Consider the following 19,441-nt stretch of genomic DNA (forward strand, 5'->3'; position numbering starts at 1 on the left):
CATGTATAAATACTGATTCGCAAAGTTGGCCAAACAAGCCTGATATAGGACCGCAGATCTTCGGCGTCTGCCCTACGTCCCACTTGCCTCCAGGTTATCCGGACCTCCGTGCATAAACTCTGCGCGTTACAAATTCTACAGCGTTCTGAGATACAATTCCAATGCCTCCATTACAGACGACACTTATATTGCACACACATGAACATGTACACGCAACATACATGGATGGATGTATGCACAATATGTACATCCGCGTACGTTTATATATTACCCGATGTGTACACACATGTAAGTGGTATTCGCCAGCACGCACAACATGATATTCCAACCTAGAAAATATCAAACTGCGAACATATCTCAAGATACCGTTTGGAAGCAGGGGGACATACATTGTGGAGAGTGGCGACGTGTCGCGGTGAGCGCGTGAGGGGGGATGAGGGAGCGCCACGATGCACCGTGGACACCTTTTCACAGGTTGCACCTGGTGTTAAACTCAGCTCTGCGTTTAGCAATGCAAGTCGCTCCCCATCCATCTATCGCCAAGATCTCGGTGTCGATGCAGAGGCACGTGCACTGGCCCGTAGTTTGCTCTTAAATCATCTCCCGATTTCCCACAAATTGTAAATGTGCCGGCGCACGACGCTACGCCGTGCCGGCTCGTCTCCCAACATTCCCCACTCGCGCGCGAACCGGCGCCACTCCCTGGGACGTCCGAAGCTCAAAGCGACGCTCGTTCCGTAGAGAGGACGCGGTGGTGAGCGTGGTGGGGCTCCGCTGCAGCACTACGAGGTGGCGATACCGCACTGCCACGGGGACAAATTCCACCGTCGCGTATGCTGCATGCGTAAACACAGAGTAATGGACATTACCAGGCTTACTTTGGGGGTGGGACAGGAAGCGGTGGAGAGGCGCGAGGTGGAGTGAGCGCGCGGGGACTCAGACGGGGTTGTGCTCAGCGACGCACTGTCCCTGGGAAACACCTGGACCCCTCTTGAGATGATGGACTCGGGGATCTGTGCACGGCGCCACACACAGCAACGGTCACCTTGGCGAGATCTTTACCCATAATTGTTTCGTTATTGAGTTCAAAAGGGAGTTTTAGCGGCCAATATGATTCGTAATAGATTTTAATCTGGTTAGGCCACTTTTGACTTCCCCACAAATCGGTACTGATGTTATCGACACCGGAGGGATGAGGGGCTGAGTGAATCATCAACCAGGATTTGAACTCGCAGCCTTTCTGATTTCAAGCCGCTCGCTCTGCTTGCCAAGCCGTTTGGCCGGTTTGAGATGGCATCCCGTCCCGCTGCCGACATTCCCTGCAAAATTAATGCCCCTTACAAGCAGACTGCGCGTATTGCACGGCACGGTGAGCAGCGCACTGCAATCTTAGCCGCTTCCCCGTCACGCACAACCCCTCCGCCAAACTCTACCGCTGGGCAACTCCAAGGGTACCACGCAGAGACGTAGAACCTGACCTCCCCGCGCCACCGAGCTCCCGTTTACCACCCGTCCGGCTTTGACCCGTTCAAGTCTGGGAACTGACATCTTGCGTTTTGGTGGCAGAAATCGATTTGTGCCGAGATCTGGTGACTATATATTTGACCGAGATATCTTAAATGTGACATGTACACCGCGTGGAGGCGTTCTGTGCTGTGGGTTCACGCGGTAGTTGCGTCGTCAGTGCTCGCGCTGCTTTGGCTGAGGAATCATGTTGTTAACGAACGACGTGGACCTGTTTGCGGACGGCACAACCCGACGGCTGTTCGACGCCCCAGAAGAACGGAGCAACGTCACTCCGTGCCTTCAGGGGGACCTTCAGAGCATTAGGGGAAAATGGACAGAAGAGTACACCGGGTAAAACACCAACGGGACACTGAACACATCGACAAAAAATATCCACGTTCTACCCGACCTACTCACCGTCAGGGCCAAGTAAACACGCTAACAAATGGAGAGGTCGCAGTTATGCTGTAATACGAGTGATATAATTTCTCACATTTTGAAGCAGGCAGTTTTATATGACAGTAAACGTTTGTCAAGACTGCTATCTCTCCAAGTACCAAAATAAAATAAATGTTTTACATATCCCAGCAGCCACACAGGATCCTGGGGGTACACAATATCAGATATGTGAAGGAGGTGGATGGTCTGCTCATTTAATTTGTTACTTATATTCTCCACAATGACGCATTTCATGGGTGTGCGTTAGAATCTATATATTCACACCAATTAAAAAAATTGCACAGATTCACACCACAATACATTTTCTGATATTACATCACTGGATTCAAATCGACGCACGCCGCTAAATCTACATATTCAAACCGCAGCAGATTCTACAGGTCCGTACCACAGCAAATGTTGTATATTCACCTCACAGCGAGTTGTACATCTCACCGCTGTGGATTCATATTGCGGCTTATCACCCATCTACTGCAGCAGGGAAGAGGCGAGCACACACGCTGACCTGGAGTGCCGTTAGGCTAGGGGAAGGCAATAAAACTACACGTGACAAAACTATATAAAACAGATGAAACGAAAAAGATTCCATTCTTGATTAATTGTGGCGTTAGATCACTACAGCCCTGCGCCATACCACAGGCCTTCCGCTGGACCCTGGCACCACCCAGCAGTGATTGCTCAGCACCCAAACACGGCAGTAGACCCCGAAGCCACCTGTTTGTTTATACGCTTTGGGTCGCTTTTTCTTTCGCGCTGAGTTTTTACTTTATTCCGATTGGGCTCTTGACATCTTGTCACTAGATAGCGGCCATTTAGAATTATCGTGGAGTACTGCATCACCACATGTGTTAGAGAACAGCTCAATGGAAGTAAATATCACAGAACTACTTCGAAAGCCCCCCTTCAAGTGACTTTTTTTTATCCACACACTAAGGAGCATATTTAATGTGCCCCAAGAAGAGTTTAACGAAATCATTGTTCGTACATCCTTTTGAGATTTGGATGGCCAAGATCTCAAGATCATGATGTCATCATAACGCCACCATCACCTCACCAAGGCTTTATACCCTCTGCAAGACACTGCGGCTGCTGCACGGGAGACACGCCGCCATCTCTAAGATACGCCCCGATAGTCTCCCGCCATCTACTCGTTTGGCCTTTCCCTCGGCCTCCGCACTCGTCAAGACCGCTCCGATGCTCGTCGTTTGACAAAATTAGCCCTTGCCCACCCCCGCTCGCGTCCCACCCAGCCTCTTCACAAAGGCAACATTTTTACTCGCCGAGCTGCATCGGTGTTCCGGTTGCCGAAAGAATACATTACAAGTGCTCGCACACAAATGAACCATACAGCTTGCTGATCTCGTCAAGGAGCACAAACCATCACGTGAACTCCGGTCATCCTCGCAGCAGCTTTTGGCTGGCTGTCGAACAAAGACGGTCACCGCATTGCACGATTTCAGATGCGCTTCTGCAGCCATCTGGAACGCTCTTCCATCCTATGTTAGGAAGCTACAGGAAACATTCACTTTTAAATCTATATCGAAAAATAATTTCTTTAGAACTGCGTTTTGTGTTCAGTTTGTTGTCCTTCCCCCGCACCTCTGATTCGCACGGTTGGCTACGTACGGCGCGTAAGAAGTTCAACATACATGCACTTTTAAATCAATATCGAAAACTAATTTCTTTATAACTGCTTTTTGTGTTCAGTTTGTTGTCCTTCCCCGGCAACCTCCGATTCGCACGGTTGGCTACGTACGGCGCGGAAAAAGTTCAACATACATGCATTTTACGATCGCACGGAGCGAACCTTGCCGGTGATGACTGACGAGGTGTTCTGCGAGGAGGAGCTGTCCTCCGTCGAGGAGACACCGCTGTCCTTCTTCCCCTCCTCCTCGTCCTCGCACTGGATGCCCCGGTCCACGGTGAAGCGCTGGCCGGGGAGGCCGGGAGGTGGGGTAGGAGGAGGAGGCGGCGACGGCAGGTTGTCCAGCTCGGGATGCGACCCCTTGCCCTTCACCATCGCGTCGCGCAGCAGGTCGACGGCGTGCGGCAGAGCCGGCAGGATGAACTGGAAGCACTCCTGTCGAGCGCGTCGTCGAGCAACATCGCGGGGGGGGGGGGGGGGTGGGGGGCACATTCGGCGAGTAAATCGCACGGCTCGAACAACCACGGTTAACCCATTTCCCGTTACGATAACGCACGTGTAGGTCATCGGTTTTTCTTCCGGTTCCGTTCCGATGACGTCTGTGCATGCGTCCGTCATCAGAATAAAATCAGAAGAAAAAATTAAATAACTTTATCGGTACTGAGGCTCCCACAAGGCCATGCGGGGAGGGAGTGTGGCACAGTTTGGCACCAGCTATCTTAGAGTGTGGTCGAGTCGCCACAGTTCTCTGCGGTGAGTACAATGTCTTATAAAAACAACGGCGCTACGCCTCTCTAGATCAAATTTACGCCGAGCCACTTGCTCGTTTCAGAGGTGAACGGGACACCCACCCTGCAACTTGCACTCGTCTCAGAACAGGAAAGGGTCACATCACACGCCAAGTAAAAATTGTATTCATACGACGATGAGGAAAATGCGTCTTGCACATTTTGTGGTTTTGTGGTTAGTTTCAAAAGGTCTCACTTTGAGTTTTATTTGTATTATTTTGAAAGACATGACCAGCTGTTTTTATTTCATAAAAAAAATTCCACCGGACAATCCCTCGAGATGGACGCATCTCATTTGCAAGGGAGTCCAGGGTGCCGATTGACACGCACTTTGCAAACGCGTCGCGACACGTTTACGTGCGTTACATCTGCCTCATACGGTGTGCATTCATACAGAATCAGAATTTTTATTTATCCTGAAGCAAGGCCGGTGAGCTTCAACTCTCCTTTTCACAGATGCCCAGAAGTAATATATGAGAGATATAATGTAATGAAAATAACACCCAAAAACATAAATTAATACATAATTAGATGATGCACACCAACGGTTAATATAGAATGTTCCCTCGCTGTAGGCGGTTGCAAATGTTGTGCAAGTCTAAACTAAAGATGGGAATAAGTTGAGTCTGGGAGAGTGTTCCATGTTTAAGCAATTAAAATGTTCCACTGTATACAACATATTCTCAAATCGTACGTGGCTGCCTGTGGTGTAGCGGGTTTGAGACAATGGAATTGTCAAAGCGAAAAAAACCTCGAGCAGCTTGTCAATCAATGCCTCCGTCACAGACCAGCGCTCATCACCTGAGGGGTCCCCGCCCCACTCTCGGTGTGGATTGCATTCATGGGAACAAATTATTCCGGTGAAAACGCTGCTCAAATCAATCTTTTCACAACTCAATCGGCATTCAAAGGGTTCTTCAGAGGTGGGGGCACTGGGCAGAGCCGACGGTGGAGCTCGGATCTAACTGGCACTCTCGTCGGGATTTGCCTGCCTTTCATCAGCGCCAGCATCACGCTCTTAAAATATCCACGTTTTATCTTTTTCAGCCCACGCTACACATCAGGGCACCTGCGTACACGGCACCTACTTTAGTGGGGCTTTCATGCAGCCAAAAATATTCAAGTTCAAGAGTGAAATGTATTTCGTTTAACCAGGTGCGAGAACTCAAAGAGACAAGGATATTTTCCCTTTTGCAAGAGTGACCTGGCTTACCAAAACGACTAAATCAAATAATGTCAACACAGAAACGAGACAAACACAGAAGTCAGAGCAAAAAAAAAAAACAATCGAGTACATTAGAAATTGCAGTCAAAAAAACGTGTTCCAAAGGAAATAAAAAAAACAGTGCACAAACATTATTGATATCAAATCCATTTCCAACGACAAAAGCTGACTGACCAAATCATGCGGCCGACCGATGTGATGCGCAACGTGCCCATGTGCAATTTCACCGCGCCCACGTGCAATTTCACCGTGTTTAACCATGTCCATGTGCGATTTCAGCGTGCCCACGTTCAATTTCACCGTGTTTCACCATGCCCACGTGCAATTTCACTGTGCCCACGTGCGATTTGACTGTACCCACGTGCGATTTCATCGTGCCCACGTGCGATTTCACCGTGTTTCACCCTACCCACGTGCGATTTCACCGTGCCCACGTACGATTTCACCGTACCCACGTGCAATTTCATTGTGCCCACGTGTGATTTGCTACCACCTAACTCGTGCCCACTAATCTGACTTTAATGTCCCCGTATCCACCTTCATTATTTATCTGCCCAAAAAAGGAGTCCAGCTCCCTGTCATCTCTCATAAATCTTTGCATAATGGGGCAGTTGCTGGTTCGATTCAGCTGCCCTTATAATTTAAACCCTTAATCTCCCCGGTTCACGGTTTACACTCTCTCCCAGTGTTTACATCAGTGAGGCACCTGTCATCCTTGATACGTAATTTATTTTGTGAGTCTTCTCTTGGCAGCATTATTCAACCATATATTTTATATATATAGTTGTAAATGTTCGTAGTTTGCTTATTAACATCTTGGCCATGTACCTCTATTATTCATTAAACATATGCGTACACTTGAAGCGCAGAATGTCGTAAAGCTACCGAGTGGCCTAACACCCAAGAACAACACTGATCATAACTGTGAGTGTGTGTGGGTGCGACATTGCAATGGGTGATGCATTTATATTGGTGACCATCATTGTTCTGTTTATTTTTCTATTTTTAGCCATTAATTTATTTAACCTAGAAAACGCCTCGAGATGGAACATCTCGTTTGCAAGCGTGGCGCTCCGGGACTTCGATTGACACACGGCACAGCGGTCACACGACAAGCCTCATCGCAAAACGCTCCACGTCGATCGTAACGCAGTATGGGTTGGGTCCATCATCATAAATGTGCACATGCCAAGCGCTCGTGTGAATCGCCACTTGGTCTGAGCAGAATGAACCCGTCGCCAAGTCCACGTGAACTCTGCCAAAAGAAAGACGGCTCACCTGAGACCCTTTCTTGCTTCCTGGCAGGTTAATAATCAAGGTCTTCCCTCGAATTCCACAAACAGGGCTAAAATGTACAAAAATACATAACGATGAAGCCACACAGGAACATTTCAAAAATAAGCCAACCCAATGCATAGGACGCACATGAACAGTCTGTGAGGTATAACGTTGTTGCTTCATTCATTCTACTGATTAATAATTAAACAAAAGCTGGGTCAGGTGACACGGTTATTCTGACTTTTATTTGGACTTCGTGGATGTTGTTCTTAAGATGCTTGGCACAGTTCCAAACGAAACGTCGGATCTGATTGCTGACTTTGATTGTGAAATTTGCCCTGCAACTCAGCAGTGAGCTGAAGCAATAAAAATCGTGCGGGGCTGAGCGCTTGCACAAGCGGAAAATTTTTATTTGTTTGCCGACACCAGGTCGGAGGGGTCTTACAACCCAGAATTTGCCAGATCACCGTGGCCTTACCCAAAACATCAACTGTAAATCGTATCACTGTGAAAACCTACACATTAAGTTCATTATTAAAAACGCTTAATATTAAGGATTGATGTTTTTGAATCCTCTTGTCCATACTCGCCAGCAAGGTTACGAGGTTTGCAGTGCATAAAACATGACGCGTGCTTTGAATGGACACATATTTTTGCGAAAAATATCTTGTTTACGGAAGTCTCAATGTTTAATTTACTGCACATTTCTTGAATTTTCCTCCGTCAATCTCAGAAGCGATGACAACAAGAATACATCTCACGCATGCGTTACCGTGAGAGCATTGCCAGCGGGGTGACATTGAGAGATCCCATCAGCATCGCCAAGGCCATTCCCGGGGCCTCCCGTTCGATCACGTCCCTTGTTGCCTGTGCGGGGAAAACATACAAAAATAAAATATCCCTGTGTAGCCTCCCGCTCGGGGCATGTGCAGCACCGACGAAGTGGAGTGGAGGCGTCACCTCTGGCGTCACGTCGCGGGGAGCGAACCCCGTGCCTCCAGACGTGAGCACGAGGTTGAGCTCCTTGTCGTCGCACCACTCCAGCAGGCTCTCCTGCAGCACCAGGCGAGATGGAGAGAGGGGGAAGGGAGAGGAAGGAGCCACTCGGCCTGGCGCCACAGTGCCCGCCCACCGGCAAACTCGATTGCTCGCGTTAGTTGGTGCGCCAGTTCTACAATTCTTTTGATATTTTTTTTTTATTGTTGTCGAGTTCACCGAGCAGCAGCGTGGACATTCACAAATATGAGCCGCTTGCGGGGCAGTTATACGGCCCAGCAGTAGTGCGTTCGCCGCTTGTTGCAGAGGTTCGCGGTGTGAAATCGGCAGGCTGCCCCGGTTAATACTTCGGTGGTGTAACAACGGTAATGTGTGTGCCATCTATCTATGACACCATTTTGGCAGTATCAAAATGATGAAAAAATATATAAGAATAGGCTTTACCCTTCCTGGCTATAAAACAGGGATAAAGATGTTCGAACACGAAATAGATACCTATTGCAAGGCATCAAGTCTGCATTACCCACACATACTTGTGGCAAAACACGCCAACAAACATGCTCTGATAATAACATATTCATTGTCTTTTAAACTGATTGGCCTACACCCAACGGCGGAGTCAGTGGGGGGGGGGGGGGCGGGGGGGGGGGGGGCACGTGCCCCCCCCCCCCAATGATCCGATCGAAATTAGGGATTTCGATAGGATCATTGGGGTTTATTAGTAATAAATTGGCATTTTGCGACCCCCACTGCCACTGTGTAGCATATTATTACGTGCCAGGGATTATATGAGATGATAGGACAATAGTCTGAGTCCAAGTAACGGCAAAGCAGTTATAAGTGATTCACATAATTGTGCGTAGTTGCGTCTACAGAGTCCACGACTTCCCTGAAGGCATCAGCACCTTCAGCGAGCGCGACGCCGATCACACAACGCGGTTCGAATTCGACCCTCGATCGATGGCTGCGCCATCGCCGTACACGCGTCGAATAAAAAGCAAGGGACAAGTCCTTACTTACTAACAACTCCTCTATCATTTTTCATTGCTGGAGGGGTTGCCCCCCCTACCTGAAACCCTAGCACCGCCATTGCCCCCACCAATGCGCCATCTGCTTCAAAGTGGACATTAAAATCCCGTGATGCCACGGTCCAAATTGGTATCGTAAAAAAAAATTCGTAAGGCAATCGTCGCTCTCTGTTGCAAAAACCTGGCAGAATCCTCCTGGAAAAGAGGTCTTGAAACTTAGTGAGGCTCTCCTGGGTGAACAAGCGTAATGACAGCCATAGCATTCACTCACAACGTCGCAGCACAGTGGGAGCGGTTTCGGAGTGACGGGGCAAATGTGAACCCTCACCTTAATGTCCTCCATCTCCTCAGGAACAATCTTGTAGGCCGACACAATTCCCCCGAGCCTGCGGCGAACACAAGTACGCATGAACACGAGCACGTGTGAACACGAGGATGAGTAAACATAACCACGAGTGAGCGCGAGGCCGAGTGAACGCGAGGCCGAGTGAACGCGTGGCCGAGTGAACGCGTGGCCGAGTGAACGCGTGGCCGAGTGAGCGCGTGGCCGAGTGAGCGCGAGGCCGAGTGAACGCGAGGCCGAGTGAACGCGAGGCCGAGTGAACGCGAGGCCGAGTGAACGCGTGGCCGAGTGAGCGCGAGGCCGAGTGAGCGCGAGGCCGAGTGAACGCGAGGCCGAGTGAGCGCGAGACCGAGTGAGCGCGAGGCCGAGTGAACGCGAGGCCGAGTGAACGCGTGGCCGAGTGAACGCGAGGCCGAGTGAGCGCGAGGCCGAGTGAGCGCGAGGCCGAGTGAACGCGAGGCCGAGTGAACGCGAGGCCGAGTGAACGCGAGGCCGAGTGAACGCGAGGCCGAGTGAACGCGTGGCCGAGTGAACGCGAGGCCGAGTGAACGCGAGGCCGAGTGAACGCGAGGCCGAGTGAACGCGAGGCCGAGTGAACGCGAGGCCGAGTGAACGCGAGGCCGAGTGAACGCGTGGCCGAGTGAGCGCGAGGCCGAGTGAACGCGAGGCCGAGTGAGCGCGTGGCCGAGTGAACGCGTGGCCGAGTGAACGCGAGGCCGAGTGAACGCGAGGCCGAGTGAACGCGTGGCCGAGTGAACGCGTGGCCGAGTGAACGCGAGGCCGAGTGAACGCGAGGCCGAGTGAGCGCGTGGCCGAGTGAGCGCGAGGCCGAGTGAACGCGAGGCCGAGTGAGCGCGTGGCCGAGTGAACGCGTGGCCGAGTGAACGCGAGGCCGAGTGAACGCGAGGCCGAGTGAACGCGAGGCCGAGTGAACACAAGCACCAGCACACCGGGTGCGTGCCTACACAGCCACTCGCCGCTCGGCACTCGAACTGCCACCACGACGCACACCTGCCTCTGTCCTGACCTGACAAAGACTCAATTCATTCACCAACATGAACATTGTGACCTCAAAGAGAATATATTCATGTATGGGCGGTACACCGGTGGTGCGCAGTACAAAAAAGTGAAACCTTCACGATAATTATTAATTTTCCGTGATTTGCAACCCCAGTCAGAAAATCTTGCGGGTGCGTCAAAATCAGTTCTTGTGATGTCGATGCGGTCAGAATACGAACGTTACAGGAGCAGCTGAAAACGAAGCTGCACGGTCTGTTACCGTACAGCAGCAGCACCCAGCCTGATAATTGGCTGGCTCCGTGTTGCAAAGGCAGCGAGATTTTACTCCTCGTGCCCCAGACTTGGTCGGACGATTCCTCGATTCATTTCCGGAATCGTTTCTTGGCGGACAGTGGCATCAAAAGATTACGACTCGTCGTGGTGTCACCACCACCGAACATTTGAATGGGAAAGCGGCTGCTGAATCTAAGGGGAAATTCTGATGGAGAGTCGGCAGCTCACTCGAGGGCAACACAGCGATATCGTCAGACTGGTTTTTGAGGACCGGTGTGTTGTGATGCTGCACCTGTGTACCGCCAGTGCATCCATATACTGGATGTACAGGTGATGTTTTAAGAAAAGACCATTCCTCATAGCGCATAGAGAGGGATGGAACGTATGACAGTTTGAGATTGCACCCCACGCAATCCCTCCGATGTCGTTATTGAATACCCTTCACTCAACTCGTAACTTTGTGCAACGTACTTGTAAAAAAAAAGATGTAACATAATTGGACACAATGTGCAACATTCTGACGTGAAGAAACACGATGCATAATTACTAATTTATTCACAGAGTGTACTGGGATCGCACGCATCAGCCTCGTGCGATATGCCTATCAGATGACTTGCGTACGCATTGCAGTAAGGCAGAAACAAAGTAATGATCTCTGTGAGAATGTAAACTGGCAATAAAAAGTCCCTCCAGCCAAGGTGCGCGTTGATTCATTTTAACTTATTAAAATATTTCACCTGGAAAATCCCTTGAGAGGGGACGTGTTGTATGCAAGAGCTGCAGCGGGTGCGGGTTGATGCACGCATAGCAAACAAGGCAGGGACACGTGTGCACGCAATTTTATGTTTATTTTGTGATTAATCAGGTCCTGTGGGTTTCCAGTTGAAGGAATATTTGGAAGTCACAAAGTCACGCTGGTAACCAAGGTCGATTGAAGCCTATCTACAGTAACCTATCACTGCCAGCAGGCACCACATTTACAACACCTAATAAAGTGGCTCTTTCGCAATTTGTTTTTAATATCTTTCCAAAATGCCATGTTAAATACCAATTACAAACGTACGTTTGTATTTTTCCACATAATCTATGCTAAAGATGAACGCACATATTTTACAAGTATGAATTATCATGAATAATGCATGTGTATGGCATTGGAATGCTTGTATTACGTGTTACGTGATCATGTTTTATTTTTACATGGTTATTTGAGCATATTTCATCTCACAATCGTTGCGTTGGTGGCGCCACGGCCTGTAATGCAGCACCGTGGAGACAGCGAGGGTTGGGGATCATTGCACGAATGCAGTGAAACTCATTTCCCGTGGCTGTAAACGGGCGCCACGGTGGCGTGATGTTAACTACTTCGCCTGGTATACAGGAGGTCGTGGTATACAGGAGGTCGTGGGTTCCATCCCGACCCTGACGCCTTTTGTATATTTGGAGTCTGCATTTCTCTTTCCCCGTGGTCGCGTGGATTTTTCTCAGGGTCCTCCGGTTTTTCCCTCCATATTTAGAATCGACGTTCATTTGGCTCCTATAAATTTCCATGCAATAAGCCACTTCATTGAGCTATTATTTGTGGCCAGGTTGCTTCTGGAAAAGAGCTATATAGCTCGGTGGGCCTTACCTGGTAAAATACACATTGTTTAGTTTATTTTAAGTAACGTATGGTTTGTCACGTAAACAAAACATAACACTTGGAGGCACTTCTTTTATTTAACGAGCACCATCGGATTATACACACCCTACATGGGTACACACACTACAGTCACTCGCCTATACACAACTCTACGTGGGTTGCTAGCCTATACAAAACACTGTCTAACACTGACGGCGCTGAACCGAGACAGCCAACAACTATCTAGCAGCGGAATATCGAGTGACCACGACAGCGACGATGGCGACGAGATGACAGCATGACGAGGATCCCACTCCAGCAACAGCCACGAGGTCCCTCACAGGGGCCCTTCTTATACTCTAAGCGTGGCCTCGCTCCGTCCCGGCCACGCCTCCTCTCTGGAACATACTAGAGTTCCCGAGGCTTCCCGATAGGCCCCCCTCTGTGACCTTTCCCCGAGATGTCCCCCTCTAGTGTCTGTCATGGCCTGCTGACTTCAATACTGCTGTACACCGCAGTTCTCCTTTTTCGCCAGCAGCCAGCACGATGCCACTACATCACCCCCCCGCCCCCGTGAAAAAAAAACAGCCATCTCGGCAGACTGCAATCACATAAGGAGGGGGAAACTTACAGCATAAAAGGGAGGGTTAACAGACATCAGCAAAAAAAATATCCCTTAACTATTAACCCCGAACCGCGAGAGAAGCTAACAATTTACGACGTCCGCTGGCGCGCCGCAGCCCACGAGCATCGGGAAGCACCGCAGATCAGCCGAAAGCCACAGCCCGGCTCGCGGCGGTGGCCACCCGAAGGACGACATGCCTCGTCCCGCTCGCCTCCGCTGAAAAGGCGCCCCCGCCAAGGCCAGCAGCGCGCTCCGGAAGGCGTCTCGGCCTTCCCCCGCCTCCACAGCACAAACCTTCGGCGCGCGTTGAAAATGGTGGCCATCTGAGCGTATGCCCGAGGCGAAGTCGCAGAGCCTCCTCGTCAGACCACCTGACCAAGGTGCAGGCCGCTTTGAAGTGGCATTGAAATGCCGCCCCGTCGCCTCCCGCCGCCACGAATTCGCGGACGGGAGGCAGGTGCCCCCGCCGAAATGGCGCCCCCGCGGAAGCCGCCGATGGCGACTTGAACTTGGCGGGAACCAGCCCTCAACTCTGCCGACAAAATGGCGGCCTCTTGCTGTGCCGCGACCGCGGCGGGCGAAATGGCGGTCGCTTGCGCGGGCGAAAAATTCGCCGGTTCCCGCACTGGCGTGGCGGTGGAAGGCGAGCCGTATGCCCGCCGCAGCCTCGGGACAGATGACCGGGGTCCTGGATCCCGGGGCTGTTGAGGGGATGATATCCCCGTCGTCCTCGTCCTCCGAGCATACTACCGGTGGGTTCTTCCTTTTCGCCGCTTGTGACATGACGAATTTTCTTTTTCTTATCACTTCTGATGCCAAATGTAGTGACTTACTAGGAGACGATAAGACTTGGAGGAACTTCTTTGAATTAACGAGCACCATCGGATTATACACACCCTACGTGGGTACACACTCTACAGTCATTCACCTATACACAATTCTACGTGGGTTGCTAGCCTATACAAGACACTAACTGTCTAACACTGACGGCGCTGAACCGAGACAGCTAACAACTATTTTGCAGCGGAATATCGAGTGAAGACGACAGCGACGAGACGACAGCACGACGAGGATCCCACTCCAGCAACAGCCACGAGGTCCCTCACAGGGGCCCTTCTTATACTCTAAGCGTGGCCTCGCTCCGTCCCGGCCACGCCTCCTCTCTGGAACATACGAGAGGAGTTCCCGAGGCTTCCCGATAGGCCCCCCTCTGTGACCTTTCCCCTAGATGTCCCCCTCTAGTGTCTGTCATGGCCTGCTGACTTCAATACTGCCGTACACCGCAGCTCTCCTTTTTCGCCAGCAGCCAGCACTATGCCACTATACTAGTAACGAATTGGCATCCTTTGTGTACGTAACAAACCTTACCAATTGACTGTGTCGGGTGGTGACAGGTTTAACGACACATTCATATTTACGCGATCTAACCCAAAAACCTCTTATGGATAACAGTGGTCGCAAAAGGCTACGTGTTAAACGAAGCTTGAGGAATAGAGGCACACACAACTCACTGGTTCCAAACTCTACTGACATCTCTCCCATGCTCTGCTCTCCCGTCTGACTCCACTCCCTCGTCGTCACGTTGTCGCATGACATTCATTACATCTCTCTTTTTGACATCAAACAACGGTCACTGCATCGTGCGCTTTCAGATGCGCTTCTACAGCCATCTGGAACACTCTTCCTTCTGACATTAGGAAGCTACGGGAGCTATGCACTTTCAAATCTAGATTGACAAACTTGATTTTATAATAGATTTTTGTGTTTAGTTTGTAATCCTTCCTCCGCAACTGAAATTAGCACGGTTGGCTACGTACGGTCTGACAGAAGTTCACCATACATACATAATCATAAAAAAACATCAACGTTAAATATAACCAACCCAAAGTAACTAAGTAATACGAGGGAACACCATCGCAGTGCTTCCATTTATGAAATGTAACTTTATATTTCAAACTTAAACACATTCACAGTAATAATCGAGTGCTTGAGGGAGTGTGAATGTACGTTGTAAGCACCACGCGAATGGCACTGTAACAGAACAGGGGTGGAACTACCCTCTCTCTAATGCTGATGGTACTTTGAGATGGGGATTATTTTGCCCCCATTCTTATCAAGGTGGCACGGTCCGTTCAGCGGCCACCCAGCTCTCGTGCTGGTTATGGATGCCTCATTGGCGTTTGGCCGAGGCATTCCTGCTGGCATCACCTCTGCTAAAGTGCTGGACAGCTGTTGACCAACAGGACCGGACCTGCCTTGCAAGGACGCCCGTCGCAGTAAACACTTCCCTGGGCTTGCAATGAGGGGACCAGTGCCCTCTACCATGCCTTCAGTTACACTGATGGGGTTTGGTGCAGGCGTTGCTGTCAGGTGCAGTCACATGGGAGCTTAGTGCTACCCAGGAAGCTAGTGGCGCCAATTGAAGAACTTGTGAGCCTTATCAGTGGATAATGGGCACGTCCCGTCTATTTCGGGTTAAAAACTTTTGTCCGTCACGTGCCATTGACGTAGGACCTTGGAGAATCATGCTGCCCTGCCACTATTCTCCACGTCCAATGCTTGTTTCTGGGCAATGGTGCCATGCGGACTGGGTCTCTCGGGAGTAGAAGCTGCATGTCTAATATGGAGCTGACTTTATGTCAAAAGGGAGCTGGAGCCATCTGTATAATCCCCCCCCCCCCCCCAGGTGTGTTGAAGTTGGTGAGGAGGCTCGAAGATAGATAAGCATATCTAGAAGATAAACGAGCTTGATCTGGTTCTATGCTGTCATCTGTTACGTCACCACATGGCATACATTACAGCCTGCCAGGAGAAGGCGGTACAGCAAACATGCTCAATAATTTCACCTGTTCTGTCTGTATATGGAATAGAGTGTTGCCCCTCTCGCTTGCGTCGGTTTTCTTCCGGCGCTCAGGTTTCTGACTGCATGCGTAAACATTAATCAGATGAAAAATAATATAGACAAGACTCTAGAGCTTGGGGCGGGGGGGGGGGTGCTGACTCACCGTGTGGGTGCTGCCTTCCCGCTTGTCTATTATTTTGGATCGTCTGTGGTTCCTTGAACCTCAAGTCATTCTCGCTCTGCGAGAGTGAGCGAATAACTGTTCGCGGGGAGCACATTGCAAGTTTCAATTACTGGAGCGTGCAATGTGCACGGATGTCACGCACGGAGGAGTGAGAAACCACAGGCAGGCAGCAAAGAAGGCAGCCAGAATCCGCACCAACAATTGCCCCCGGCACTGTGGTCCTAAATTGGGATGTTTTGCCAACTCCATTCGTTTGAATACATGTTGGAGGAAAACCGGAGTACCCGGAGAAAACATACGCGTGTCAGGGGAGAGGTAATACTCAATCCCCATACAGATGGATTCCAGACAGAAATCAAGCCACGTGCTGTACTGACACACTCAGGCAAGCGAGGAGATGGCGACCTCAACAAACTCGGGTAGGAAGGGAGTTTCACAAATGTGTATGATCCACCAAACCTGGCCTCCACAGTCCTGGATCATGAGCAGAACAGCCACAAGCGCCACGGAATAATAATGGCCTAGGCTACAGTTACGGCAATTAATGATAAAAGGGTAGGGACCCACCTTGACTCATCTTCCACCAGATCCTTCAGATTCAGTCCCGTTCTGTCCTCAACCAGGTTCTTAAAGCAACTGTCACTCACTGCAACAACACCACACCACACACACCAATTACACGGCACAATCGTTAGCGTCGCTGTGGAAAATATAGTACCAAAATAAATCAGCAGACATTAACATCGCCTACACACGTATGTCCCACCAAGTAAAAAATACATTAAATATTTTTTTTTGTTCAAGGTTCAGTGGCTCAGGGTCACCACATTTTCCACAGACCAAACCCGGGCACATCTCTCAGTCAACCATCGTCTATTGGAACTGTGCAGTCAAGTGCATTAAAGTTCAACAGCACCAGATCTTGGAACAAAATCAATTCCCAGACAGTCTGGGTGAAGCCCAAGTGAAGCCCAGGTTGAAGCCTGGACAGGTGATGACCCTAAGCCGAGTCAGAGCCACAATAAGGCACCCACCGCTAAGCACTCTTTGTTAGACAATGTTTTTTGCATGTTGTAATTGACATCAATTAACCAGGTTAGAGCCTATTAGGGTCATCTCCTTATAATTCCGTCTGTTATTTAACCCAATGACAGCTAATTGAGATTAATCACCTCTTTTTCCAAGGGAGGCTTGAAGTGCCAGTACAACTATAATGCGGTCCAATCATAGTTTTTTTTAGTGTGGTGATTGTGGCAATGTGAATTAAAATTACGCCGATTCTGATGATTAACCCGATCATGACTTTGCTAATAATGAGGGTGATTTTAAAACTCGTGGATTGCATTCAACGTAATGATACTAATCAACACCGTTGAGACTAAGGGAGCCTTCACAGCGACATTGTGCTACATTTCCACTGTGCCAGAGCAGGCCATGGTGGCACCTCAGGCTACTCCAATAAGAAGAATAGTTTCAATAGCCAGAGTCAAAGTGATTTCCTGCTGATATAAGCATTGAGGTGGCACTCATCCCGTTGTTTACAGCCCCAAGCCAGAGGTGGAAATTCCACAATCCTATGGTGGGGTGCAACTTTATCCACAGGACAACCACTAGCCCACAAAGTTGTACTCATTTAATGAATGACGGGCCAAGTCAACCCCCCAAAATCAGGATTTGAACTCACAACCTTCCGCTTGCGAGCTGCTCCCTCGACCAATGAGGCACCTTGGCTGGGCACTTTGATATTATAGGAGATGTGAAGCACCAAGCAGAGTGTGCCTATGATTTTAAATTCGTTTCTTATAAGTCGTGACGCTCTAGTCGCATCAGCAGTTCAGAATGCACGGCCTAGGCACAACCAATAAAACTAATAGCGGTATACTTGTGTGTCCCGTCCTCCTTTGGGACATCATTAAGGATCGCTGTTGTATTCAAATTTGCTGACATCGCAACTGTCACCACGTGAAGGTTTCACAGCAGTGGGAATTGCTGGCAGCTTTAATGAGGCCCTGTTCGGCACAAAACATGCCCAACGCATCGCCCGATGGCTTGTCCACGTGGCGCAGTGGTACGGCGAGTGACTCGCAATCCAGGAAATCACTTTGACTCTTGACTTGAAAACAGCACGCGGGTCACGACCTGCACCCGCAACCTCCCCAACATGGGCTACGCACAGTGCCTTTGTGCTCGCCCGTGCTCTGCTCTCACAGGGCCCCACGAGCTTGACGTGGCCGAGGGCCACATGTTTGATAACCCTGCTGCGGAATAAGAAAATAAAAGCACATCTTGAAAGATGTTGTTGGCTTCTGATGAAAGGATGCAGGCATTTTAAAATCGTGATACCAGAATATATGCATGTATCTTATAGAACTTATAGTGCAAGTCAGAACCCCAGCAGAATTCATATGGAAACATTTCAGGGCATTGATGTCACCAACTGCGTGTGGTTTCTCTGTGCCCACTGTGCGATGGACATGTTATAGAAACCTCTTAGTCGGGTCTCTGACCAAAACTGGATAACACATGAAGCTACGTAAAGAAGTAACTGCATGCAACTTTATTTTACATCCATGCACGTTATTAATAAGATGATATGCCACGAGTGCATAATGAAGGCATATTCATTCGTGTTTTAGTCCTTTGCATACACACCGTACATTTCCTCCAGGCAAGTGACTGCCGCTGCATTTACTTTAGTATCGCACTTTTCCAAAAGTACCCAAAAATGTTTGATTTGTATTCCATGCCTGAAAACAAACACTCATAGGCCTTGCAAAGTAGGAATAGGTTGTACCCTTTCTGGCAATAAAACAGGTGTTAAGATGTTAAAGCACCAAATATAAACCTTTTGCAAGCAATCAATTGATTCCTTTTGCAAGGAATCAATCAACTCCTAGGCCTAGCTTCAAAAACAACAAGTGCATAAATTTTGCACCTCATTTCAAAGTGCTCAATAATGTGTACGTTTACAGTTAGGCATAAAGTCGACTCTTTATACCAAAATTCAGCTCTCGAGCCCCCCTGGAGCATCATAGATTGTACATCACTCACTTGAGACCAGTTACATTGTTGTTGCGACTGTGCAAGGCCTGGTTATTGTATTAAGAACGGTATTTCCTAAGGGACACTTTTTCCTGCATAACAAACCATCTTTCAAACTATTTTCCTCAATATTCTTAAGGCATCGCGCAACCCCCCATCACCGACGGCAAATTTGTCAAGTCTACAGCAGGATGTGAGCAATGCCTGGAACAACAGCAAGGTCTCCAACGCTGCCTACCCAGCGTCGTCCAACCAACGGCAAGCCTGCGCTCGGTCGAGGTTCCAATGTATTTAACGACCCGCAGAGGATTTACGCGATCAGCTGCACGGGTGAGAGAAGAGCCCTGGGTTGTATACATTACAATTTATTTCGGTTTTCAGCAAACGATGAAGGGTGCTCCTGCAGAGGGACGAGCCATCGACCAGGGGGTCCCGGGAAATCCTCTAAGCGCTGCCATAAAAAAAAAAATATTCTGTGCTAGTGTAAACCAGGGAATCGAACCAAACAAAAACCTCTAACCAAAAAAAAGGCTTGAAGCATTAATTTTTCCCAAACTGAAACGAATTTT

At 49.4% G+C, this 19,441-nt stretch overlaps 1 protein-coding gene across 9 annotated transcripts in view; it reads right to left on the reverse strand.

Moving 5' to 3' along the window:
- Nucleotides 1-19,441, reverse strand: part of GPHN (gephyrin) — a 61,130-nt gene that overhangs the window by 35,158 nt on the left and 6,531 nt on the right. For 4 of the 9 annotated variants that reach the window (XM_032965247.2, XM_032965250.2, XM_032965246.2 and 1 more), the window contains exons 2-8: nucleotides 16,398-16,476; nucleotides 9,254-9,311; nucleotides 7,674-7,954; nucleotides 6,902-6,968; nucleotides 3,773-4,045; nucleotides 1,736-1,816; nucleotides 870-1,013 (exon numbers count right to left, since the gene is read on the reverse strand). In XM_032965247.2, coding sequence (XP_032821138.1) covers nucleotides 870-1,013; nucleotides 1,736-1,816; nucleotides 3,773-4,045; nucleotides 6,902-6,968; nucleotides 7,674-7,954; nucleotides 9,254-9,311; nucleotides 16,398-16,476 — 983 coding nt within the window. The remainder of the gene's footprint in view (nucleotides 1-869; nucleotides 1,014-1,735; nucleotides 1,817-3,772; nucleotides 4,046-6,901; nucleotides 6,969-7,673; nucleotides 7,955-9,253; nucleotides 9,312-16,397; nucleotides 16,477-19,441) is intronic. The other 5 variants (XM_032965248.2, XM_032965249.2, XM_032965252.2 and 2 more) reach the window with 3 other exon arrangements.

This window comes from Petromyzon marinus, chromosome 33 (assembly GCF_048934315.1).
Source record: "Petromyzon marinus isolate PM22_M1 ecotype Great Lakes invasive population chromosome 33, UKy_Petmar_22M1.pri1.0, whole genome shotgun sequence".
Taxonomy (NCBI): Eukaryota; Metazoa; Chordata; class Hyperoartia; order Petromyzontiformes; family Petromyzontidae; genus Petromyzon; species Petromyzon marinus.